At 44.8% G+C, this 27,590-nt stretch overlaps 1 protein-coding gene across 1 annotated transcript; it reads right to left on the bottom strand.

Moving 5' to 3' along the window:
- Positions 1-2,044: 2,044 nt before the first annotated feature.
- LOC144767506 (uncharacterized) lies at positions 2,045-23,456 on the bottom strand. The gene is made up of 2 exons (XM_078650926.1): positions 23,156-23,456; positions 2,045-4,636 (listed from the first exon to the last, which is right to left on the bottom strand). Exons 1-2 carry the CDS (start codon positions 23,427-23,429, stop codon positions 4,053-4,055), a joined length of 858 nt encoding a protein of 285 aa, XP_078507052.1. The 5' UTR covers positions 23,430-23,456; the 3' UTR covers positions 2,045-4,052.
- Between the last annotated feature and the right edge of the window lie 4,134 nt (positions 23,457-27,590).

Below are 27,590 nucleotides of genomic sequence, written 5' to 3' on the forward strand. Positions count from 1 at the left end.
TGGTGCTGGCCATACCTGAGCATAATGGGCAGTGATTTGTGGACTGTGGTTACTGACATCATGGGAAATATTGTTTTTAAGTTTACTGTTGATTGTTTGCTGTGCAAATTCAGTAATAGAAAAAGAAGCATTATTCCCACCAATATGTGCTAAATAAAATTTTAAATTCTTGACGTGATAGCTCCAAAACATTTTCTCTCAACACTTATATACAGAGACGTAAACATTAGGTCTGGGCGGTGAACTCAGCTGCGTTGGTAGACTTTGTGGAGTTTTTGCACTCCTCAGACACTCGGAGTTCAGAAAAACGTTTCCTTGCTTGTGCTCACCAACGTTAAATTGGCGAGCGTGAGCAAGGAAAATCCAGCACTAGACCATCTCCCAACAAGATTTCTCAACGCGGCTGCCCGGGGATGGGCACTAGCACTCGTGTTGAGAAACCTTCCATTCGCGTTGAGGAAGCTGTCGCTCTAGTAGAACTTCTATTCAAGCGGCGGAAAGATGCAGTTCCCTCTTGCACTGTGCGTGGTGCTGTTCGCACTGATTTTACTGCGCGGGACAAACATCGGCAAAAAATAACTCTGTTTTAGTAAATGAATTTTGAGTATAATATGCTAGTAACTTGTACTTTTAGAGCCTATGTAAGCCGAATAAAGTTTTATGTCTGGCTGATATGCCGTAAATGTGCCAACACAGCTGTAACAATCTTGTGACCCGCTGGCTTGCTCTTGACAATAATCCAGTATCACAGCTTAGCTGAGGCCCCCAATTCCTAGTCTCATCATTCACTTAGCACCCAGGGCGTCTCATCATTGCACACACATACATGCCACCATTGCTACTTAGTTCATTCCTAGAGATCCACACGTCACTGCAGATCCAGGGCTTGCTATAAGCCACAGCAAGCTCCAGCACTTGCCCAAATAGGATCGGATAGGATATATGTTTATAGAGCGCTCGACTGCCGTGGCGTCTTGGCGCTAGTGTATGTAGAATGGAAGTATGGGCTGTGTTACCGGGGGACTATGTGGAAGTGAACAGCCATGTGTTCAAGTCCTTCCTAAAGACGTGCTGATTAGATTGAGATTTCATGGCCATAGGCATTTTGTTCCATAACTTTGCTGCACAACTTGATACAGTCCTGCCATCCCATCTTGCCCATCTGATCTTAGCAATCTGGATAAGGCCCAAATGAGCAGATCTAAGGGCACTTGGGGGGGTATAAGGTAGGAAATTTTTTGGGAGATCCTCAGCACCTCCACCATAAAGTGCTTTGTGCACCAGGCATAAGGCCTTAAATTCCACCCGCTGCTGGATGGGAAGCCAGTGCAGTGACTTAATTCCTGCCGAGGTTGATTGTCCTTTAGGAATGTTTAGAAGTAATCTTGCTGCAGTGTTCTGTATTGACTGCAGTTTTCTCAGCTGGGTCTTATCAATGCCCAAAAAAAGGGCATTGCAATAGTCCAGCTTAGACAGGAAAGAGCGCCACCACTACCGTCTTTTGCAATTCTTGTGAGAGAAAAGGGAAGATTTTTCTCAAGGTTTTTAGTAAAAAGAAGCAGGAGGAAGTGAGACTGTTTACGTGGGCAGAAAAATTCAACTGGTCATTGAAGATTACTAGGATGTTCCTGACCTTGGGGACAGGACACGGGCATTCCCCGGCCTCAACCGGCCACTAGGAGTCATTCCAAAGGCACCGGCCAGGGCCAAACTCGATCAACTCCGTTTTGTCAGTGTTCTTTTTCAGGAAGCTATGGTTCATCCAGGTCATGATCTCAGTGAGACAAGCATGAAACCTGGCAGCTGTGGCCTCAGGCTGATTGAAAATAGAGATAACAAGCTGAGAATCATCAGCATATGAGACTAGGGCAAATCCATGCCTCCTGATACGTCTGGCCCAAGGAGAGATGTAGATGTTAAACATTGTCGGGGATAGGGGTGGCGACATGGGCGCTGGTATCTCAGTGACCCCAGAGCAGCCTCGCACCAGGCATCTGTCTGTCCCTTGCTTCATGGTCACTGATGACTATGGGTGGATCTTGTGGGGGAGACACAACATTCACCAGGATGATTCAAGACTTCATACACTAGTGCTGTTGCTTCCATATAATAGTTTGGAGGCACACCTTGTGTGCTCACAGATGGCACAGTGTCCAGAGTAATCGGACTATTTTAAGCCAATCAATACGCTCAGCGAAGGTCCAAGAGACAAAGGTGTTCCCAAAGCAATTACACTATTAAACTTCAAAAATTGTCTTCTGAAACATCAACAGTGCAAATTGTACTTGTAACGCTTGCACAACTCTAATAAACACAGTGACGGCGCGAACTACACCCTGGAATGCCTCAAATCTGAGGGGCTGGTGGTGGGAGGGCTGCAGGGGGGCGTAAGTTCCTCCCCACCCTCTTCCGGGACAAACTAATCACCAAGATAGAAAACAGACACTCTGAACGCCCTGATGAGTTTGAAGTATCTCCTGTCTCATCACCACATGGAACAGGCAGGCAGATTGGTTTATTAGCAAAGTTTTATGGCGTAAAATAAGACATTCTTGGCAAACAGCTCACGGCAGCAGTGTCCTTTGTCTAGCTGTTAATCTCACCCCTCACACTAGAAAAGGACACAACTGACCTCACAAAACACATCACAGCATGCAATGAAATACTCCTTCACCAGACAATCTGCTTTGTTTTGTAATATATGTGAACGTTAGTTTTTGGGTATTTAATTCTCACCAAAATATCGACCAAACTCCAGCCGACTTCTACCATATGGTCTGGCTTTGCCCAGGCCTTTACCCCTTTTGGTCCGAGGAGGAATCTGAGCTCACACAGACCTTGGGTCGCCAGGTTCCACACGATCCCTTACGTCTTCTCCTGGGTGTATTTGAAGGTTTGGATGGCTCTAGAGCGGACAAACATTCTCTGGGAACTGTGGTTGCTGTGTCTAAATGAGATATTGCAGCGGCCTGGGCCCAGCCCAACCCCCCCTACCATGCGAAAGTGACACCAGGAAGTGGATTAGTGCATGGTCCAGAAGGAACATGGTTGTCCCACGAGGTACCAAATGGCTGAACCTACTGTTTTAAGTTGCCAGCTTTGGCTGTCCCATGTAACGGGGTGCTGCTTTGCATCTTGGGTGGCTTGCATAAATACTCCTACCCACACAGTGTTTTTTTTTACTGTCTGTTGGAGATGGAATTGGCTTTACTGTGTAAGATGTATGCTGTCTTTTTTTTTCTATTCAAAATGATAATAAAATTGATTATCAAAAAAAAAAGAATATTCTCACCAGAATAAACCATCTCAAAACATTGTGAAACGTGTCACAGTCTCAGCAGTTGAAACTGCAGAATGATATGGTTGGTGCCACCTTTGCAAGTTGTTAGATTCTGGACAGCCATGAATCCTCTTTTGATCTCTCAACCTGGATGGGTTGTACAGAATATTTACACAGCCGGTCTGAAGATACTGATAGGGAGAGGATGTTCCTGCTTTAGTGTTGGAAGGAGTTTATATTTTTTGTCCTCAAGTGGTTTTTGATTCCTATTTCTTCTCCTAGTTTCTTTTTCCCATGTGCTCAGGTCTTTCAATATTTTTTTGTTGAATCCTATAAGTTATGTCTATCAGGATAGTTTATGATCCACACTTGGTAACATGTCCTCAACAATGCACACATTTCATGAGAGTCTGACAGGTTTAATTCGCAGTGAAGCAGCTTCTGTAAAGTTTGTTGCTTGGTGAAGGGACGTTAGTGACGTTGAAGAAGCTACATTCTGTTTGGAGACGCTGCAAACATTACAGTTAGTCCTTGAACTCAAAGCTCTTCTGACATTCAGAGGAAAGGGAGGATCTCAGCCCGGACGGATCGTTAGATGTCATAGGAGGTCTAACTTTAGCTGTAGATTCTTAGATGATGTTAAAGATCACATTTCTTTTTTTAAATGAAGGTTTTTTGGCAGTGCTTCGAGAAGGCTTCCATCTTGTATGTGCTACTTGATGCTGCTGAGCACCACCTTTTGTTTACAGCAGTTTCCATACCCAGTGCAGCATCATGGCCGTCGACTGTATGCTCTTTGATGGCGTACAAGGCTTGCCTTAAGAGTAAAGCCCTTGGAACACACAGTGCAGTGATAAAGCCTCTGGTCCGTGTGTATGCTTTGATGCCGTACAAGGGTCGCCTTCCGAGAAAACCTCTTCTCACACACAGTGCAGTTATAAGGTCTCTCTCCTGTGTGTATTCTTTGATGTTGTAGAAGATGTCCCTTCTGAGTAAAACTTTTCTCACAGACATTGCAGTGAAAGGGCCGTTCTCCTTTGTGAGTTTTTTCATGTGTTGCCTTATCAGCATACCTCATTTCATGCTCAGTGTAGGGATACTGATCTGAGTGTGTTTGTTCGTGCAGTAAAAGATGCGTCTTTCCAGTAAATGTCTTCTTACACTCAGCACAGGCATAAGCTCTTAGGCCAGTGCCTATTCTTTTCTGCCTTGCAAGTAGTGTTTTATTGTTAAAATTCTCCCTCCTCTGCATTCCTTGGTGTTTTCCTTCATTCATTTTATAAGCAAAATTCTTCCTTCCTCCAGAAGCTTTAAGTTTCTCTTTCCCATTCATAATTTCTGTCTGCGACTGCTGTGCTGCAGAATGAAATGAACACTGAGAATTATACATGGGAAATATTTCTTGAAAGAAATGCACAGTTATAATATGAGAAAGGTGGACAGTAATATCTAGGAAGAAAGGAAAATGTTACTACCTGTGAACAATCATTTGCTGCTTGTAGTTCTACAGTTCACATGTGGTGAGCTCTCATGGGTTGGGTTCTGACTACTAAAAATAATTAATTTAATATTGAGTTTTGATCTGGAGAACGACTCATAATCCCATACCAGAAAGGCATAATGCATCAGCGCGCAGACTCCAATTAAAATCATTGTGTTGTTTTCTCCATCGGAGTACAACTGCTTATGTATGTAAAATAAAAAAATAAACTGCTTAATCTGAGCAACCTATATACTTTCCAACCATACAGCAAGTGGGTGATGCATGTGAGCCTGCAACATGACAAGTTGATAGTATTTGCAAAAGAGTAACATTTTCCATTTGCAGCAAGCTGTGGCACATCACAGGTTGTACAATAACTTAAAAGAATCGGTAAGGTCCAGAACGCCGCAGCCAGGCTCATTCTAGGGACACCACGCCACAAACATATGACACAACACCTACGAGTCCTCCACTGGCCCCCCGTCGAGAAGAGGATCCCCTTCAAACTCCTCACCCTCGCCTACAAATCCCTCAACAACATCGGACCCACATACCTCAACGACCGAATATTTTATGAAAGGATGCACAGAACCACATGTTTCTGCCTTACAAATATCTACTAGAGGTATGTTGGGTAGAAAAGCCATCGTTGCATCTTTATCACACGTGGACTCAGCCTGTGGTATTTCTATGTGGTGTCTCCGCTAGGCCTGGGCGGTAAATTCAGTTCCACTTTTAGAATTTGTGGAATTTGGGTAATTTCACGTTCTGCGGAGAAAGTGGAATTGCCAAAACCTCAGCGATCTGCGCCTTTGTAGAATTTTTTGCTTGTTCATACTTTCAAAATGTGTGTTTGCAAGATATTTCCCCCAGAGCACGCAAACAGCGTTCACGAACAGGAAAAAAGCATTGTGAACGGGCGGAAGAAGCAATTCCGCGTGTTTGCAGAATTCTGCGTACTCACGGAAATTTTTTACGCTGAGCTTTGCGTAACACGACTACGCAAATTCCGCCCACCCCTAGTCTCCGCACGAGTAGAAAACCATATGCCAAATTGTGCCGGTGCAAAAAACGGTTTTATTTTTCATACATTTTCAATTCTGATAATGTAGAGCGTCAGTGTATGTTTAACACTGGATGCATATTTAACTTTGTAAACTTGCAGGAACTGTTCATCTACTTATGGGCGTGTAGTTTGCTAACTGTGTCAGGTGAGATAACCATTCTCAACTCTCTCATGAACATTTTCACAAGAGTTTTTTCAAAAGTATTCAAGCATTAGTGTAGGCTAGGCCAGCGTCTTTATGTATGTATGAATATGTTATTTCTATACTACAAACCTAGCCTAAAGCTAGGGCCAAAGATGAGCATAAATTATTTTTAAAGAAGTGAGTCCTCAACTCTTTCCTAAACGGGAGCAATGTCGGGCGGTCCTGATGGATACAGGGATGTTGTTCCATTAATGAATTTATAGATGGAAAAGGCCTGCTAACTTGTTTTTTTTCTTTGTTACAGTTCTAAGTCTGCAGTCCGATGGAGTTCTCCAACCTCACATTTGTTACACTTGAAACTAAGAGCTGAACTTAAGGACAACGAGAATGACAAACAAGTGATAAGAAAGAGGTAAAAGCTACAAAAGAGGAAATTCAAAAGGGAAAAGCAAGACTACTGTACTGGAAGAGTCTTAAACTTTGTAAGATGATACGAATAAGTAAGGAGAGCAGTCAGAATTCCATTGACACAAAGACGACATGAACTTCTGACAGAGGAATCAAGCTCAGAAGGTGACTCAGACGGCTCTGTTAGCAACTACCTAGAAAAAAACCTACTTGCCACTTTTTTCGCTGAGTACAGTTTACTGAGACAAGGACGGACAATAGAATATTATAATAAAGGACAAACAAAAGCAAGAGGCACAAACAGAGGAAGAGAAAGACAGGAAAGAGCAAATGGAAGACAAAAAGATAACTCACCCCATAGGAAGAGAAAGGTGATAGAGCAAGGCGGGATATGATTATTAACTCATCACAACATTAACTGACAATGGATGAGCTAAATATCCATAACCTTGGGTAATATTTCTGCCCCAGTAGGGACTTAGATTACAGTTCATGTAGAATTGACATATTTCCGTTTCAAAGATATCAACATAAAATCAGACCCAAGCCAATGAACATGAGAATAGGGGAGCCCAATACAGAAAACATGACTTGTTTTCAAGAGACGCTGATACTTCATGACATTGGCTGGTCTGGATAATGGAAATATATGTGCAACGAAAGAGCGGGAAGCGTTGCTCGGAAAGGGGGCACAGATAGATCAGGGAAGCCTAACTCACTTCAAAAAGCAAGCTACATACAACTCCTCCTTGCCTCATGATAATCTGGTTGTCTTTAGTGACTCGGTCGCCAAAGACTTGTTCAAATAAATTGTTCACCAGTCAAGGCAAGAAGGGAAGAATCAGATCCAACTTGAGTAATGGACAAAGGGAGGGCATTAACACATTATGTAATGACAACATAAGTACCAATGTCATCCAATAAGGGGCAAGAATGTGGTTTTAATGATTGTTTGCAATTATGAACAAAAGGCTTTTCAATAATTATTAAATACGGATTGTTGTGAAATGGGAATGGCAACATTTTCATTTGTGTAAAACACTACCCTCTACTGTACCATGCTTTTACCTTCTAACAAATGTATGCAAGAACAAGGGGGGCGTATAGTGCCCTCCAACAATAGTTTACTGGAAAACACAGCAATAAACTAAAATCATTTATTGCTGATTCTTGTGGAGAGCCTCCCATCACATTGTATAGATAGAGAGAATTTTCTACAAAAGATATACACAGGAGACAATCATATTTGACAATTACCTAGGATGTGATCTTGCTAATTATGCATACAACACACGCAAGGTCTAAGAGCCTATGAACACGCTTTTTGCAATAGACCAATATCTCCATATGACTATACATGGATGCTTAGGAACATGACTTTTGCCTAAATAACAATATTTTCACATTTAAAGATAGATATTACAGACAATCTCAGGGACAGCAATGGGCACCTACTCTCCCAGCTCTGCAAATGTATTTGTGGTCTGATGGAAGGAACAGGTGTGTTGTGTAGTACCCACTAATCCGTAGGACATGCGCTTTTGTTGGACAACATACATTTTGGATGAGGTGCCTAGACTGGCTCGGGGCACCTCCGCAGGATGAGTTGGCCTAGAGACCAGCTAGCTCACAGTGCCACCATAAGACTCCCTAACCTTACCAGGAAGCAAATGGTTTCTGGCAACCTCTGAACGTGACAAACCTGACCCTTCAGGGATCTTGGAAACAGAACAGAACCTTTAGCTCAGTCACTCAAGCTTACTTGCTCTCAGAAAAATATACAGAGAATACACAGTGGGACGTTTACAATATATTTATTGAACCAACGTTATTCTTGTATAGAATACATGTGCTGCGATAATCAGTAGACCGAAGCAGCTGAAAGTGATTATAAGCACGTAAATAGTAGATATAGTTCTACCATGGTGCTAAAACAGTGTATATATGCAGGCATATAAACAAGGCAGTAATCAGGCGGACTCGTACTATGCACTCCCTACTCTGCGTGTACCTAGAGTGTGTGTGAAGCCAAGAATCCCCACTAAAGGAAGATCCCACCCCATTACCAGACAGGAAAGAATGCAGGCCCTGTATTGGTTACAAACTGAACTCCCCCTCACGGAGATGCCAAACCGCTGCATAGTGAAGTCTCAGCCTGCACGGACCCTGGGTGTCAGCTGTAGTGCCTCCTCTACTAATCTATTGGGATGGTCACAAATTATAATAGATACCATCTTTGTGATGTACGTATAGATAAGTCTATATTCTAGATATGTAGATAGCCCTGTCACCCTGTGGATGAAGATACGACATTTGTACATAGTGCGTCAAGAGGCCTTGTACTTAGTGTTCGAGGCATCGTGATAATGTTGAGCGAAGCTAGATGTGTAAACAAAGTAGTCTCAGAGAAAGTAATTCAACATTGTCGTGCATGCAAATATGTGCAAAAGGTCACAGCAGAAATGTTACTCTAAAAAATAGGACAATATATGAAATGAGCTACATCGCTACATGGCCCTAGCCCGGGCACATAACAGGTGGTCTGGACATCACAAAATGAAAACATGACATAACATGCGCTGATTTGGATCGGGATATAGATGACCTTTCCCTGCTGTGGGATGGAAGTAGGAAAATGTCTAAAAGATTAATCCAGAGACAGACAAAAACGGATCTCAACCAAAAATTCACTCATTAGATAAGAAATAAATCTATAAATGACCTGGCTATCCATACTGAGCTAGAGAAGCACATATGGTCAAAAGCCTACATAGAAAGGAAAAAGCAGGGAGTTGTAAATAGCGTGCATCCACAGAAACTGATAAAAAGTATCCCCTATGGTGAAATGCTACGGACCCGTAGAAATGTGATAGCCAAGAAGTGTACGAGAAGGAAGAAAAAAGTAAGCGGCCAGCAGCCAAGCGAGAACCCAGAACATGAATAAACTACTTTTAAATCAGAGACACCAAAGGAGAGACCTGATATTACCGTAAGGTTCATCACTACATACAATACAAGGTACACAGCAGCAAGACAAATTCTAAACATTGGAAAATATTAAAAGCTGATCAGGTGATTGGACACGATATTACCTCACATCCCTCCATCACGTATCGTAAAGCCCTATCCTTAAAGGACAAACAAGCCCATAGCTATATAGATAGTCCAATGAGAGAAAGGGGCCATCTAACCTAAAAGGTTTCAGAAAATGAGGGAAATGTATGACTTGCAAATCTGGTGTCAAAATAAAAGAGGTTATTCTACATAACAGGAAGGAAAAGCAATCAATTCATAACCTGTAGCACAGATTTCTGTGTATATTTATGTGAAAGAATGCACACACAGAAAACAATATGCGGCCAACTTGATTTTCCCCATTAGCAAGCGATGGAGCACATGAGAAGCATCAAACACGCTGACTTAAATTCACCAGCGTCTGGAGATTTTGTAAAATGCCATGATATCATTGTAGACGCGCTCGGTTTCTTTGGCCTTATATCAGAGGAGGTGATCAAGAGAAGAAATTGAAAAGAATGGATTTAAGATCTAATACAGAGCTGGGTACCGAGGAAGTCAAGGGCCTGAATAAAGATCAGGAATTACACGGGCACATAGGATGCTTACTGATGTCGAATCTGCACACTTTCCCACTACTGACACTCTCTGGAACACATGTTAAAAAAGCCATCATTTCCTTGCAAGATTAAAAATATAGAATTTCTTTACATTTCTCAGTGCACTACTTAGGGTAAGGGGGCTATACCTCACAATCATACTATATTGATAATGCCCACTGAAGACACATAAAGTTGGACTTAAAATCAGTGATGCCACCGCGAGACCCTGCGGCTACAAAATCACCCGCAAATACAGCGTTGACCGTCCAGGAGAAGGCAAAGCCATCATCCGCAAGAACACCCACCAACTGACCCCTTACTCGAATGACTCAACGACTACCATGGAACACCTCCCCTTCCAGATCCAGAGCAACCCCAACACCACCCTCCGTGGCTCCCTAATTTACAGGACCCCCGGCCCCCACCCTTAAATGACGCCATTGTAGACCCAATCGCACCCCAGGCTCTAGCATCCACCGATTACATCCCACTCGGAGACCTCAACTTCCACTTGGACAACCCTAGTGACCAAAACACTGAATCCCTACTGGAAAACCTCACCAACATCGGACTCAAGCAGCTAGTCACCGCATCAACCCATACAGTCAGACACACGCTAGACCTCGTCTTCTCCGTCAGCGGGAACATCACCTACAGCCACACCACGTACTCCTCTGGACCAACCTGCACTGTGTACACTTCACCATTCCCAACGTTCACTACCACCCTTACCCCCCCCTCTGCCCCATCTGTTGTAGCTGGAACAAGGCCACCAAAGAACTTCTCGTCAACTTTCTCAGCATGACCGTACCACCAGCAGACTCCAACACTGCAGCACACAACCCTCACCTATAGATCTCCAACTGAGCCGACACACGAGCAGCCCTCAAGAAGACACCAGGCAGGCAAAACTTCAAGAAAGCCATCTGGTTCACTTCAGCCCTCCACAAGTCCAGACGTATCAGCAGGCAACTCGACAAGAGATAGAGGAATAACAAAATCCCAGAAACCCACACAACCTTCAAAACCACTGTCAACGCACACCACCTATTACTTAAAACCACAAAGAAAACGGCCATCAAGGACAGAATCAGCGCCTATGCATACAACAGCACAGAAGTCTTTGCCATCGTCAAGGAGTTCGCTAGGCCCAACAGTGAGACCACAGACGTCTCACCCTCCCTAAGACCTCTGCAACAAACTAAGCACATTCTTCACCACAAGGCAGAACTACGACAGTTTTGACACCCAAGACCCTGCTACAATGCCTGCCACCACCGCACACAACAAGGCTTTACCTCAACATATCATGCTCAACTGGACTCTACTCACCACAGATGACACACTCAAGACCATGAAGAGCATCCACTCCAGAGCCCCACAGGATCCTTGCCATTATCACATCTTCCATTGAGCAGCCGAAGCACCATCAACTACCCCATCAAAACTGCCCCCTTCCCTGCCGCCTGAAAACACCCCACGATCAACCCCCTGCTGAAGAAGCCGCCTACTGAACCGACAGACCTCAAGTACCTCAGACCTATCTGCTTCGACCCCTCCCTTGCCAAGGTCATCGAAAAGGCCATCAACACCCAACCCTCCAAGTTCATCGAAGCGAACCATGTCCTGAACAACTCCCAATCCGTCTTCCAAGGCAATTATAGCACCGAGCCCGGACTCCTTGACATGGAGGACATCAGCGCCCTACTCGACTGGGGCGAACCCCCCACCCTCATCCTACTGGACCTCTCGGCCACCTTCGACAACATCTCCCACCGCACCTAATCACAAGATTCCAGGACGCTGGTATCCAAGACAAATTCAGAAAGAACAATTGATGGACAGAATGCAGAACAATGTCATACATTCACCCCAGTTCAGTGGTCTGGCCTAAATCCATAATTTTTTTGTTCACCATGCGATTCCAGTTTGGACCCAGCCATATGCAAATCAGCCTTGACCCTGCGCCCAATGGGAACAGTCCAGCCGGAACTGCCAGGCCAGGTCCTCCCTGGACTGGAAACAAGCATCCTAGGACTGGTTTTGGGGTTTCACCCCTGATCATCCAGGATAGCTTGACTCCAGTGACCTGGAGAGCATGGGACCCACGTCTGGGCATACCCACCCCTCTCAGAGTGACAAATGCAAAAACAACAGTTGATGGACAGATTCCAGAACAATATCATACATTCACTCCAGTACAGAGATCTGGGCCTAAATCCATTGTTTTTTTGCTCGCCATGCCATTCCAGTTTGGACCCAGCCATATGCAAATTAGTTTTGACCCTGCGCCCAATGGGAACAGTCTAGTATCAATGACAAGGCACTGGACTGGATCCACTCCTTCCTGACTGGCCGAACACAGAGTGTCAAACTATCCAGTTCCTCTCAGAACCTATAAAGATCAGCCTTAGAATGCCCCAGGGCTCCTACCTGAGCCCCATCCTCTTCAACGTCTACATGTACCCCCCATCTTCAAAAACCACAGACTTCACATCGTCTCCTAAGCCGACAACATCCAGCTGATCATTTCCATCCCCAACGAACCTACAGCCGCCTGATTCAACTTTCATAGCGGAATGAAGGTTGTTGCCACCTGGATGAAAGACAGCTGCCTCAAGATCAACTCAGAGAAGACCGGAGTACTCCTCTTGTGACCCGTCCCCTCAGCCTGGGACGACTCTTGATGGCCCGCCACACTAGGAACCCCTCCCACCCCCACAGACCATGCACACAACCTCTGCATCATACTCGATTCCTCGCTCATAAAGAAACGCCAAATCAACGCTGTATCCTCATCCTGCTTCAATAGACATTCAGATGGATCCCCACAGAACCTAGAAAGACCGTCACCCATGCACTCATCACCAGCAGACTTGACTACGGCAACACACTCTACGTCGGCGTCACCCAGAAACAGCTCATGAAACTACAGAACGTCCGAAACCCCACAGCCAGACTGGTCCTGGACATCCCCTGCTGCAGCCACATAAAACACCACATCAGACAACTCCACTGGCTTCTAATCATCAAGAGAATCGCCTTCAAGCTCCTCACACATGCCTACACAGTGCTCCACGACATAGGACCAGCATACCTGAACCACAGTCTAACATTACACGTTCCCGCCAGACGACTTCACTCCACCCAACATGCCCTGGCCACCATCTCACAGGTCCACATGACCAAAACCGGAGGAAGAGCCGTCTCCTACCTCACCGCTCAGAGATGGAACACCCTCCACCTCAGGCAATCCCCGTTGCTGATCCAATTCAGGAAGGACTTCAGGACCCGGCTTTTCAATCGAACCTCCACGCCCAGAGGGATCAGTAGCCCCCCTCCCCCACTCCGCTCAGTGCCTTAAGACCCTCAGGGGTGAGTAGCTGCACTATACAAACTCCGTATTAATTGAGCAATGCCTGCTTTCGGGAATAGAGCCCACTGGGTCTGTGAAACTGAATATATCAGAGGATCTGATCCAGTATGAATACTGTGTAAATGTGGGCGAATATGTGATTGTAGGAAATCATATGCCCACTGGGGTTCTCGCTCTGGTATTACCGCAACGACTTGCATTGTATAATTATACCCTCACTGTCGAGTCCCAAGCAATATATTCATAGATAGGGTTATACTCTTCTGGAATGGAATAGAGCATCGAATAATACATTGTGATACTTGCCTGCCATAGTTCTCATTTCACCCCTTCCCCTCTAGTTTGCTTAGCTGCTAAGGGCCAGGCTCTATTGCTTGGACTCATTATGATCCACCACAAAAGAATGACATAAACCGATGAACCCACATGCATTTACATAGTAACAACAAATTGCTGGATGCTATAGAAACAATAATTTAATTATACGTTTGTGACAGGTCGAGTTTAAGTCCCATTTCTATGTTCACTAACGACAGAACCAAAGCTGGTACCAAATACCATGAAAATGAATGTAAAGCTCTAAACACTCTAGGAATGAACAAAGATGATTATAATGAACCTGTTTTTAGTATGGTGCATTGGTGCACAAAAAATGCATCCTAAAAATGATTGTGATTGATGATGTGAAAAGGAGCAGGCAATGAGTATTGATTGTATATCGCGGACCAATAGATGCAGATCTATGGAGATTAGGGCAGTTCACTTGAGGTAGACAAAGGCTTGTTGTTAAGGGGCAACACATCACTACGACACTTGCTGAACAAAAATTAGGCATCCAGGAGTACTGGCTTGGACCTCTTTTGTGGGGAGTTGAGGAAATATAAGAGTCTGCACACACACAGCGGAGTGACAGTTGTTATAGTTGGGTCAGAGTATCCACAGGAAGAGTGTTTTTGTATCACTAATAACTCAAGTCCCGTTTGACTTAAGGTTCAAAGTAACATTATAATTAGGTGTTGAAATACTACAAAAACTAATGTTAAATAACCAAAACAAACACTAATATTTACCAACTATAACCCAAACTATAACTTGAGCCCCGCCATGCAATGCTTATGACCTCATATATTATATCAATCAATAATGGTGTCCTTGGTGAGGGAGACGATCAGCTGAGTGTCGTCGGCATAGGAGATTATGATGAGGTCGTGCTGTCGGGCTACGTGTGCGAGCGGGACCATGTAAATGTTGAACAGTTTCGGGCTGAGGGAGGATCCCTGGGGTACGCCGCAGATGATCTCAGAGGCTTTGGAGCGGAAGGGGGGAGGCGGACGCTCTGGGTTCTGCCGGACAGAAAGGAGGTTGTCCATTCCAGGGCTTTGTTTTGGATCCCTACGGCGTGGAGGCGTGCGTGTAATGTGCGGTGGCAGACGGTGTCGAAGGCGGTGGAGAGGTCGAGGAGGATGAGGGCTGCGATCTCACCATTGCCCAGCATGGTCCTGATGTCATCAGTGGCGGCGAGGAGGGTGGTTTCGGTGCTGTGGTTGCTGCGGAACCCGGACTGGGAAGGGTCCAGGATTCTGTTTTCTTCGAGGTATCGGGTTAGCTGTCTGTTGACGATCTTCTTGATGGCCTTGGCCGGCGAACGAGAGCAGAGAGATGGGCTGGAAGTTCTTGAGGTCTCTAGGGTCTGCCATGGGTTTTTTGAGTAGGGCGTTGATCTCGGCGCGTTTCCAGCTCTCTGGGAAGGTCGCAGTCTTGAGGGAGAGATTGTTGACGTTGCGCAGATGTAGAGGTCTGTGGGGGACCCCTCTTGGGAAATTAATTGTCCAAAAAAAACTTGTACTTTTGCTACAGGAGGATCCACCACGCCGCTGAGCGCGCACTCCCCACGTGAATCAGTGGAGATCCGCAGATCCAGAGCCCAATTAAAACAAGCGCTGGCACAGACAATAGGCCTTGCGGTTTGGACCAAAAGGATTTACTAATGCTGGTCAGCATAGACTAAAAAAAGCTACTTAAAAAAATGTGATCTTCACATTTTATTTTCTCTTCACTCAACAGGAAAAGCTTTGACACAGCTGTTTGGGCTATTAAAAATAATTCTTTTTCAGGCAAGCAAATCTGACTTTGCACCCCCTGCTTTTATTGCATTTTCACTAAATTGCTACTTTCCTAATTATTTTCAAAATGAAGTGCTAAATCCACAAACCAAGAATTATAAATAGGCCTTGATTTTGACAAGAGGATATTCTTCTCGTTTGCTGGAACTAACCCCAGCGTGTTTTCGTTTGTGCGACGTGAAGTTGTTGCATGGGAGTGCTGTTTAACTGCAAGGAAATATTTATGTGGTTTGTTTTTGGTTCTGGCAGGCTACGCCACGGCCATAAATGAAAGATAAAGAGAGAGGCAAAGACCGGGGCATTGAAAGAGGCAGACACCAGGCATGTTACTGAAGCGTTAGAAAACTTAGCAGACAAGGGTAAGAAAGCAGTTTTGATCCTACTCGATTTGTCAGCTGCGTTCGATGACATCCTTTTAAAGAGACTCGAGCGCAGCGGCATCTCAGGCACAGTTCTAAAATGGATCAAATCATTCCTTTCTAATCGGAGACAAGCTTTGACCTTTGGTACCTTTCTCTCAACAGAGAAAACCTTAACAACAGGAGTTTCGCAAGGTTCTTATTTGAGCCCTTTGTTGTTCAATATTTATATGGCCCCTCTCATATCTCTCATAAGTTCCTTTGGAATTAAAGTAACGTCCTATGCAGACAATACTCAAATGATTGTATCCCTTGATAACAACAATACAGATGCCGAGGTGAAGTTCAAACGCTGTCTTTCAGAAATCATACAGTGGATGAGGGATAATCATCTGAAATGTAATACTGATAAAACAGAAATTCTGCCCATTGGGAGAGATGTAACCTTCGCTCCAAAGGTGTGGTGGGCAGAGGGAACTACGCTCACCAGACACGGTCAAAGAAGCAAAAAAACCTAGGGGTACAATTTGATACCGCTTTGTCTTTTTTGCCGCATGCATTAGCTACAGAAGGGACCTGTTTTAGCTTAATAAAGAAATTCTTTGGTCTGATTCCGCTTCCTGCAAGGAAATCCATAGCAGTGGCCCTGATCCTTTCATGTTTGGACTACTGCAATAGCCTCCTTGCTGGAGCGAATAAAGCTAAGATAAAAAAATTACAAGTGATCCAGAATGCTGCAGCACGCCTTGTTCTGAGGCTTCCACGCAGAGCGTCCATATCAGCAGCGCTTGAAGTTTTGCATTGGCTGCCGATTCATAAAATAATTCTTTTTAAAATTCTTCTAATCACTGATAGAGCCATGCTTAAACGTGGCCCTAAGTATCTTTCTGCGCGGTTTTCACCATATTTCACTACTAGGAATCTCAGGTCATCCACCGCCAACCTTTTGAATCCTCCCTCCTTCAGATTGATTGCTAAAGGAGGGAAGACTGTCGCCATCCTGGGGTCTAAAGCATGGAATGCCCTTCCAACCAACTTAAGACTACAGAAACTGAATCTCAATTCAGGAAGGCATTGAAGACTTGGATATACAACATTACCGATGCCCGCTGCTTTGCACTAATCTAGTAGTAACATAAGCTGGTGTGCGATAGGACCCGCACTCATCGTTCACTCCTCAGCGCCAGGATACTCCTTGCGGAGTGACAGCTTGCGCTTAAGAAATTCTAATTTACATTACATTATATTACACCATCAGTGGAAGAGAGAGAGTGGAAAAGCAGAAAAGAGGCAGACACTGGCGCAGTGAAAAAGACAGATTCTGGGGCACAGAGAGAGGCAGAGACAAGTTATGGAAAAGAGAGAGATGCAAAATTAGTGGAAATGATAGAGGCAGACGGCAGAAAAGACCAACAGAGACAGAGAAAGAAAGATGCCATGGAAAACAAAGTCGAGTTTGAGAGGTTTGCACTGCTTCCGCAGTCTGTAATGGCAGACCTGCTAACATCGGATTAGTTGGGTCACTCAGGGTGGCACAAACAGAGCTTCAGGCCCTAATGATCCCTTTAATAGCCCTGCCCTGGGTACCACAGGTACCACATACCAGTGACTTATAAGCGGGTTAAAGTCCTTGCCAACTGGGATTACCAATTCACATGTCACAGTTTTTGGGAGTGAGCACTGGCTCAGGGGTCTGGTTAGCAGGTCTCGGTGCACTTTCTGAGTCAAAACCATCAGCACTGGGGAAAAAGTGTGTGGGTGGGGTGGAGCCATACAAAAAGGGCACTGTCGTACATCATCCTTTACCCATAAAAGATGAAATGACAACACCTGCTGGAGCAAAAATCTTCTCAAAATTGGATATGGCCTCAGGGTATCATCAAGAGCTATTGAGGAAGGAGTCAAGACATATGAGGACATTTGTGGCTCCTGATGTAGTAGATCAGTTTTACACGATGCCATCTGGTCTCGCCCCTGCAGCAGCCATGTTCCAAAGGAGTGTCATATAGCTACTGTATATCTTTATAATGTGTTAAGTTAGCATAGGCTCATTAAATGTTTAAACGCCATTTTTCCTTTTGCTGCTTCTGCACACGACACTTAATTGTTGATTTAGCTTTCAACCTAGTAGTTCGTTGTGGTTTACATGAGAATAATATGTTATTACTCTGATATCAGCTTTGCTTAATAAACTATGTCTGTACAGAGAGTGCTGAAGCTTCAGGAACAACACGATACAGAATTGTTATGAGGTCTGATCTCCGCGCCTTCATAGACATAACATAAGTGCAGCTTCTGCCAACTTTGGGCTTGAGGCGGGTTTTATATTGCTTTGCTTGAGGCACAAAAACACACTTGATGCTGTTCGCATGCAGAGAGAGCTGGTGTATGCTGATGTGATCCCTTCATTCTAGGACACTGAGGTATGGGCCCGCCCTAATACAACCCAAAGAGACCTTCTTAGCTAATAATATAATATGTGTGTTAGGGAGGGTGAGAAATAAGTGTTGTTAACCCTTATTCATTTACAGCATGTTAACATGCTGTCACCATTCGCTTTTTATGGACTAGTAACTATGCTGGTAACTTTGCTTCTGATAATATGTTTACTTGTATTATCTAAGATACTGCGCTTGAGAAGACGGCATTAGTAAATAAACATTTCAAATGCTCATGTGTTCTTCTTTACTCCATGTTCTGGTTTGAAATGATTGTATAACGAAAGAGTGCTCATGTGTTCCACGTATCCTGAGGTACTGTAAGTTCATGTTCTGGTTTGTCTAAACATTGGGAGTTTGTTATTACCAATGAGACACTGTAGCTAGCTCGGTAAGGGGTTTGTTGGGTACTGAGGTGAGTTTTGGTTCACCCTAATTCGCCGAGGTTCCAATCCTCTGTGGACAGTTCTGTGGGAGAACAGAAACCCTGCTACAGGAGGATGGCAGAGGAGGTGAATGGTCTCTCTGAAGTTTTGGTTTCCAAAACAATGCTTTGATTTTTGATTTAGATAAGCATTTGCGTACACTTAGAATATCTTGAGAGCCTTCCTGAAAAGAGGATTGAGATTTAAAAAAAAAAGAGATTCATGTATGATTGGTTGAAAATGTTGGGCATGTGGTTTCAGCTAAAGAGATTTCAATATGGCCAGGCCTGTTGACAGTCACTGAAATACCTGTTCCAAAACACTGTGGCCAACAACTTGAGTTTAAGGAAATTGTGGGAGGGATGGGCGGAAATAGAATCTAGGAGGCTTTAGGAGTTTATCAATTGTTCCAGTTTATTTGTAGTTTGTAGAGAAAATCAAGAGTTCTTCTTGAGCTGCTGTCCTGGTGGGTGGTCGGAGGGTCTCTTCTGGTGTGTGTTCCTGTTTCCTGGTAATTCCCGATATCAGCTTCTGCTGTCCGTCTCCCAGATGGCTTGAAAGGAAAAGAACAAAAAAGGATGGTGAGACTCGGATTCTCGCAAAAGTCTTAGGTCAGGACATGGGATTGTGTCCGTCACCACACCACGTTGTGCATGAAGAGGGGGTTAATGCCTAATTAACGTGGCCCTCCTCCCCGTGTAGGTAATTCAAGCAGAGTCACTCAGGAGTTATAGGAAGAGAATCACCAGAGATGAGTATTAGCCCAAGACATCTGTAAACGGTGAAAGAAAAATAAAGGCAGACACCAAGGAAATATCCTCATGAAAGAAAAGAAAATATGTGGCTTACTTTGGTGCAGTACAACCACCCCTTGTCTGCCTCCCTGTACCTCAATTTGCTCTCCCCTGCTAGCTTGATGCCCTCACTTCACCCGGTTCACTCACCGTCCTAGCTGCAGCTCTCCTGAGCTGCGGCGGCGTTTTCGCACCTCTTGGGGGAGGTGGAGATCCACCAATCCTTGCTCCACTCCTCTCCTCCATCCGGGTAATCATTGCCGTCGTCGTCCCGTTTTCTCAACGTTTCTTCCCTCCTCTCTCCTCTGGAATCCTGCTGCTACAACTCGATGCACACTCCGCGTCTTCCGTCTCCGCCTTTTCTTTTCTTGTCGGCCTTCCTGATTGGTCCTTCTCTGTAAAGCCACCTCCTCATTGGGTCTCTCCGCGTCTTCCGTCTCCGCCTTTTCTTTTCTTGTAGGCCTTCCTGCTTGGTCCTTCTCCGTAATGCCACCTCCTCCTTCCTGCAAGGAGGAGGTCGGGAGCAACTCCCGGCTTTCCGTGGTATTTCTGGTTTCCAGGATGGGTACCGGGGGTTCAGGGCCCTACTCTCGGGGTCCTCCTCACAGAAATTTATGAATTTTATTCAAAATGTACTGAAAATGTTGCGGTGATTGCTGAACCACTTCACAACCTTTTCAAAGGGAATGCTTGAGGGATTTGGGGACAGGAAGGTGCATTTGCAGAGATTAGGGGAAAACTGCTAAATGCAGGACTACTGAGTCTATTTCTACCAAGCAATGAGTGCTGTATCACTGAAGATACTTGTAGCATTGGCATTGGCGCTGTAGTGATTCAAGGCGAAGAAAATGAGGAATGTGCAATGGCATCACACACACTGCAACCACGGGAACGTAAATACTTGGCCATTGAGCGTGGGATGTTGGACTGCACGTGGGCAACTGAAAAGTTCAAGTCATCCTTATGTGGGGCCAAGTTCAGAATATGAACAGATAATAAACCTCTTTTGAATGGTATTAATGCGAAAACCAGCAGGCTACTGCCAGCTTGGTGAGGTTAAGTTTGAAACTTTTGAAACATAATTTTGAGGTTGAACACACTGAAGGAGAGAGAAACAAAAATACTGATTGCTTGCCCCGACTGCCCTGAGGGCAGAAAGATGTGGAACATAAGAACAAAGAGAATGACTGTGAGAATGTGGAATATAATGCAGCAAGTATTTTTTGGCCGGGTAAAGACTGTCTGTCTGTGTGTGTGTGTGGAGGCAAAGGGAGAGAAAGACATTGGATGAAGATTCTACTTTATTGAAAGTGATTCATTTCATGAGGAATGAATGGCCAAAAGAAAAACGATTTGTTGTGAAAACTGCAGACCAATAGCAATTTTCATACTGTCAGAGGTGAGACATTTAGCTGTGATATCGAAAAACAACCGACTGACAATGCAATACTGGTCACCTGCCATCGACAGGGATGTGGAAAAATTCATTAGAGAGAGTTACCAGTTGTTTGCAAAATGATAAAACACTGATATACACAGTTCTGCTTATGACAGAAGTGGTTTTTCCTGACAGTACGGGACCATGAATGTAATGATTGTTTTAGGTCTGTTTCAGATGCTTCCTGTGCATCAGAAATTTGCCATTGTGCTTGAAGACTACATGTCAAATTGGTTGCAAGTACGGTTTGTACGTGTCAGAGAGGGTTTTCAGGGTAAATTGGTTTCGGATAATGGTGTATAATTGGTCTTGAGGGAGAAGAAGCAGCGTTTGGATGGAACTGGTATCAAGCATAAATGTGCTAGTCTTCATCACCCACAGAATAATGGCCAGGCAGAGAGTATGAACAGATTGGTCAATCAGGGTTTTTTCATGGGCGGTATCAAAGTGGAAGATGCTGTCAGGGCTATGCTTACAGCTTATAGCAACACACAGCACTGCACCATTTTGTGCAGAGAGGAAGAAACCTACATGATTTGGACTTCGTAATATGCAATGAAGTGTCTAAAGAGGGGCTAAGACACAATAGCTGTCTAAAGAAGGAAGAAAGATGAATGGACCTTCAAAAGATGCCTGTGATATTGTAAAGCTATTGTTCGCATAAACATGATCACAGAGGCAATAATAAACTTATGCAATCACAGTACTCTGGAATGACTGGGGGAATCAGATGCCGAATTTCCACAGTAATTCCACATATCTCAGAACCAAATTTCCACAGTAATTCCATATATCTCAGATCAATCACCATTTACTTCACCCACCCTTCAGCAGAGTTTCCTTTATCGCTGATATTGCTGACTTGGAGGGAGGAAAAGTGAGGGAAATGTAATAGGAGACATAATGGCAGACATAGCTAACGCCTTATAGTGGGGCCCATATTAGATAAAATAAACATAATAAAATGTATCACCCTATCATGTATACTGTAATACAACTAACCCAGCTTGATATTCAGAACACCTTGATTGATTGATTGATTGATTGTGGGTTTCTAAAGCGCTAGAATCGACTCCCGAAGGAGTATCTCTGCGCTGTAGACCGCTGGGGAACCCGTCCTGGCTTTCCCTGTGAGATGGTCCCTACTGGGTATCTCCAAGGTGAAACCAGGCATCCCCGGCATATGTGGGGGGCCGTTGTGGAGATGAGGCAAGCTAATGCCCAGAGTTGCCGAGTGTGATCCCTAGTTAGAGTAGGCACCGAGGCGAGAATTATCGAGTCCGTTGACCCTGGTCCAAGACCCTGCCGCGTCGGGAATTGAACCCTGGTCCCGGGCCGTCCTCTGCTCCCGGGTCTGCCACCTCTAACCAGACAGCCACCCCACACCTTGTACTGTGCACCTAACCCTACAGACAACACTTAATTTTGAACCTCCCTTGACCTTGTACGTTGTTCTACATGTTGTAGTATGTTATAATACAGCCGGCCCTCTCTGACCTGCAGGCCCCACAGTTCTATGTACAAGTACCTACACACTTCATAAAAAAGACCGCTTCTTACCGAAGGCTCTGGGGTGCAGCGGACCTTACCCTACCCATTCCACCACTACAGACCTGACTTACAGATCACCTTTCCTCTTCACACTGCCTTCCTCTCCTCCTAAGCGGCAGACCCTGACTGACCCAGAAATCTTCTTATTCTGTGCACTCACACATCACATAGATCCAGTCCCATCTCTAAAGTGCTTTAGTGTGCACTAGTAACAAAAAAGGGAACTGTTACTCTCGGTGAATAACACCTCACTTTCATCTCACACTTAGGGGATGGTGAGTATCGCGGAGCTTCGATTGAAATCACAGATTCTGCCACATAATTCCTCAGAGGTCCGGAGCCCGGAATGGGCGTCTCATGCACGGACTAGATTTCAGGTCATTTTTCCAGAGTCCCAATTCTTAGCCTATCACTGAACGGGAAGGCGAAACTCCTTTGCGAAAATAAAGGAGATACCAGGTACATAACTGCTTCTGGTGTACTCAATGCCCCTGCCCCCAAAGATACCAGTCCACACAACTCAGATTTGGCCCCCTGCAGGTCTTACTAAAAATCTGGGCAGATCCACTTTGGAAATATTTTATGCTACATTCCCTCAGAACTGTACAAGTTACTCGCCATTCTGCATGGTCATTCAGTACGAATCAAATACCTGGGATGGTGTTGAGCAGCAATCCATCTGCGTCTGTATTTCCTCTCTCCAGTGGGTCTCTAGTGATAGCTCCATCAGTATCAGGAGCATTCTGTGGCAGGAATGATGAGGCTCCAGATGGGCCCTGCGCATCAGCACATGTTGGTTGTAGGTCAGAGTTCTCATCTCGGTTCTCAGGGTGCAGTGGTTCTTGCTTGTAGTTCTGATCGTAGTCCTCAGGACTCAGTGGTTCTCGCTTATAGCCGCGATCTGGACTGAGTGCCTCAAGGTGCATTGGTTCGGTCTTGCAGTTCTGATGTGGTTCATGTGCACCAGAGAGCACCTGCTGCAGGCATGTGTTGAGCTGCAGACTCTGGTCTCCTTGAAATGCTGGTTGTCTGCAGAGGTTTTGCCGTTGACCGTCACCATCAAACCACAACAACTCTTGCTTTAGGAGTTCACTTGGTCCCTCTCCACCAGGGAGCACTGGATGTCTGCACTGGTTTTGCTGTAGCTCATGTCCCTTGTGAAACAGTGGCTGCAGGCAGACGTTCTGCTGTGCGCCCCAACTATCTGCATACAATGGTTCTTTCTTCCTGTGTTCCTCTGGTTCTTGTTGCATGCAGTGGTCTTGCTGTGGTTCATGGCCATCATAAAACACTGGTGGAAGACCTGGGATAACTTGAGCATCTGGAGGAGGGCACCTGGAGCCAGTACAGTCCTGCCGTGGTCCAGGGCCAGTCGGAGTCAGATTTTGGGGGCACTGGCTCTGCTTTGGTTCATGACCATGAGGAGACAGAGGTTCAAGACACTGATTCGGCTGTGGTTCACGACCAGGTGAAGATGTAGATTGAGGGTATTGGTTCACCTCCTTGGCCCTGACTGAAAGATTGATCGGAGGGGACCTGCTGAGAGGACAATCTCTAACCACCACCGGACTGACCCTCTCCAAAAACAATGCCCCATTTTCAAGGTGATCTAGACCCTTTGCTTTCCAGATTTGCTCCATTAGCCCAGCGACTCTTGACGGCACGTCTTCTAGGGTATTCTGCAAGTTATCCACTTTGGCTTCCAACTGCTCCAACATAGATAAAAGGATCATGTTAGGCGGGTTCCCTGATGGGGCTTCCATCTCACAGTCCCTCTGAGCATCAGTTTGGGATCTTGAAGAAGGCACAGTATGGATAGGAGAAGATGGGAGTGTGGCTCTTAAGGGTTCAGGTGAACACTGCACTTCTCCTATTTGTCTTGGAACCTGCCTTTTCTCCATTCTGAAATTCTGATGTTCAAGTCCTTAGGTGTCTGTGAAGGGGGGAAGAAAATAGAAAAGACAACACATTATCACAGGACAATTATGTCAAAATACTCCTTCCTGTCTCACCACAGCTAAGGCTCGAAAGAACTAAATTGTCTCAAGAGCTGGAGAGGATCTACCCTGCTCAAGGTCAGGCTGTCCTTGAGGACATCAGGAGTTACCCTCCTACACAACTAAACCCCGCTCAGTGCTGCCCTTACGTGATATGGTGAGATTTCATGCAGGTCCGCTCTGCCCTGCCAGAGAGGACTCGCTATCCAGAGCTGATCTGTTAAGCTTCAAAATGTATCAGTATGACCTTATCAAACCTAACCCTATAATTTAACAGACTTATTACGTTTTTGTCATTCTTTATTTTTTTTTTATTAAAATGTGGTAAGCATTACCATAATAGATATTCCCTATGAAATTGAGCCTTGAGAAATAATAGAGTTAAAAACCCAGATAAAAATACACATTTTCTGGTCAGGAATTGAGCTACCTAGGTCACGTAATCTCTGTTGATGGGGTCTGCCCAAAGATGAATCAATTAAAGCCACACAGGAAATACCTAGACCCATAAAGAAAGAAGAAGCACTCACGTTTTTGGTGAGAAACTTTCTATTCTCAGTTTGTACCTAATTTACTTGTGCCATGTGAGCCCTGCTGTGGAAGGGTGCAGACTATGTGTGGAGTAGGGAATGCGAGAAGAATTTGCAGATGTTAAGGAGAGTCTTGTGAATGCTCACAGTCTGCATAGTTTTGCCCCATTGTGTTGTTACGGACGCCAGAGACAAGGGCCCAGGAGTGGAACTGAAACAGCGGCATGATCGGAAAGCCTTTGCATCTAGGGCTTTGCCGGAGGCTGAATGTAGACATTCCACTACTGAGAAGGAGGCCTTGGCCATCCTTTGGGCTCTCAAAATAAACACTCTTGTGGAGTGTAGGAAACTGTAAGTAGAGGATGTTCTACTAGTCCAAACTGGACCCAATCTATGCAGCTGCTACAAGGTGCCTGCTTTCTAGTGTCAAATAAGAGGCAATCTCTTTCTGGTGTTTAATATGATACATGCACAATGACACAACTGACAGAACTTGCCAGACCGAGAAAGAACTGTTGATCTTTACTTTCAAGCTCTACACGTTTTGAGCAAACAGTGGAAGAGTGCCCATCTCCGAAGGCTAGTAGGCATCAAGCCAATAGTCATTATGACAATTAACACGCAGAACTTCTGTCTTCGCTACATTTCACTTTAGTTTATTGCAACCGAGCCTCTGCCATAGAACAGGCATTGTTTGGTGGAATGTGCGGCGAGAAGAGAGTTAACTGTCTATACACAGCAAGATCTGGGTGTCGTCAGAACACATAAATGCTCTAACACCTTTCTCAAGTAAAGCTTCAGCAAGCGGGATTACATAGCTGGTGAACAAATGGGGCGAGATTGAGGACCCACGTGTCACTCTGAAATTGCATGCAATGTGTTGGACGGAAAGTTGCCCAATCTGGAGATACATGTTCAGCCTGTAAAGAATGATATGAACCTCTTTAGCGCCTAGCACCCGATGCCCAAAGCCTCAACATGGTTCACCAAGATGGAGTACTCAACTGTGGGACGACAGCAGAGAGATCTAATGAGAACAAAGCATTGGCTCCTGCTCCCATTTCAGCTCATCCATAATCGGTAGAGGCACTGTCTTTGTATTGTGTGATGGCCGAAATCCTGCCCTAGTGTCCTTGAGAAAGTCGTTTTGCTACAAACCTTTCCACCAGCTAAGAGCAAAAGAAAGTAACAATATCAGCAATAACTTTTTTAAAACCAAGGAATCTGCTCCTGGCTTCCAGAACAAGGGATTCGCTGTGGTGTCTTTAAGAGCAGCAGGAACCATACCAATAACAACTAAGTGGGGAGTAATGGCAGAGGTACTGGTCCAACTGAGAGATTCAGTTGTTTGAAATTTGTTACAGGATTGACATTGTTTAGCTAACCAGATTTAGTCACCCCAAAAGGAAGTTGCAGAAGTATCAGGGTATAAAGAGGAGAGCTCCCGTTGTCAAATAATACTAGGTGCTGAAGTGGTCTCTACCGGGGAAAGGTACGTGAATCAATCTCCCCATTAAGGTTTTAATTTTGTTGTGTCGCACAGTTGGTGCAACAGTGTGAGAGTGAATTATAAATTGAACGTTTCTGTGACGCTGACATACAAAGGGACACGGATGAGTTGGATGACAAGATGAAGTCATTGTAGGAGGCGACAAACAAACAGATTCTCTGAGCTAGAACAATAACCCCGTCATATAACTTAGTTGGGGAAAATAAATATAATATTTCAGTAAAGGAATAATATCAGGATCGAGGAGTATATATACGCGAAGAAGGGGAAGACAAGTAAACATGTTAGAGAAATGTTGCATACAATCCTCGACTAGAGATGAAAAGGCCTGGGAATGACGAGGCTATGACACTATGAACGGCTGGAGACAACTGCTTATCATCATGGGGAAAGGACCTATTAATGGAACCCTAATAGAAAGAGCTGAGATTTCTTAGCTATTGTGCATAAAGGTTTCTATCCTATTAAGGACACAGATGTAAGGAGTACGCATTTCTCTCTTCGTATTATCCAATGAGTCCCATGCTCAGAAAAAAACAGCCCCTGCTTTCCACGTAAAACAGGCACAAGGCGAAGCACTTCCTCTTTATTTGTGCAAAATCCCCTCTGCTTTGTCATTCCTCCACTGGTAATAATGTTTCTGGTCAGAACTTGAAAGGAAAACCCCTTGTGAGTCACGTCATTCGTTGACCCTGTGCCACCGTAGAATCGTCCACATTGCTCAAAGTATTTCTTACAATCATCAATCGAATGGGAGCAGATTTGTCAAGATCTTTCAATACTAAAGAAAGGTACCTATCCTCAATGAGCTTCCATTCTCCTTCTTGAGTGGGTGCAGTATTAGTTGTGCGTAGGGTGGGAAAATTCTCGCCTCCGTGACATTAATAGAGTTTAATTTTCTTTCGTGACAGCTTGGAAATATGGTTATGTTATGCTACCACAACTTGTAAAGCGCAACAGCTGCCCCAGCGAAGGGGCGTCCCGGCGCTGACAGCAGAGCAACTGACATGTAAGGGTGGGACTGAGGGAAGGACTGTGGTGCAGGGAAAA

The sequence above is a fragment of the Lissotriton helveticus genome, chromosome 1_1, assembly GCF_964261635.1.
Source record: "Lissotriton helveticus chromosome 1_1, aLisHel1.1, whole genome shotgun sequence".
NCBI classification, from domain to species: Eukaryota; Metazoa; Chordata; class Amphibia; order Caudata; family Salamandridae; genus Lissotriton; species Lissotriton helveticus.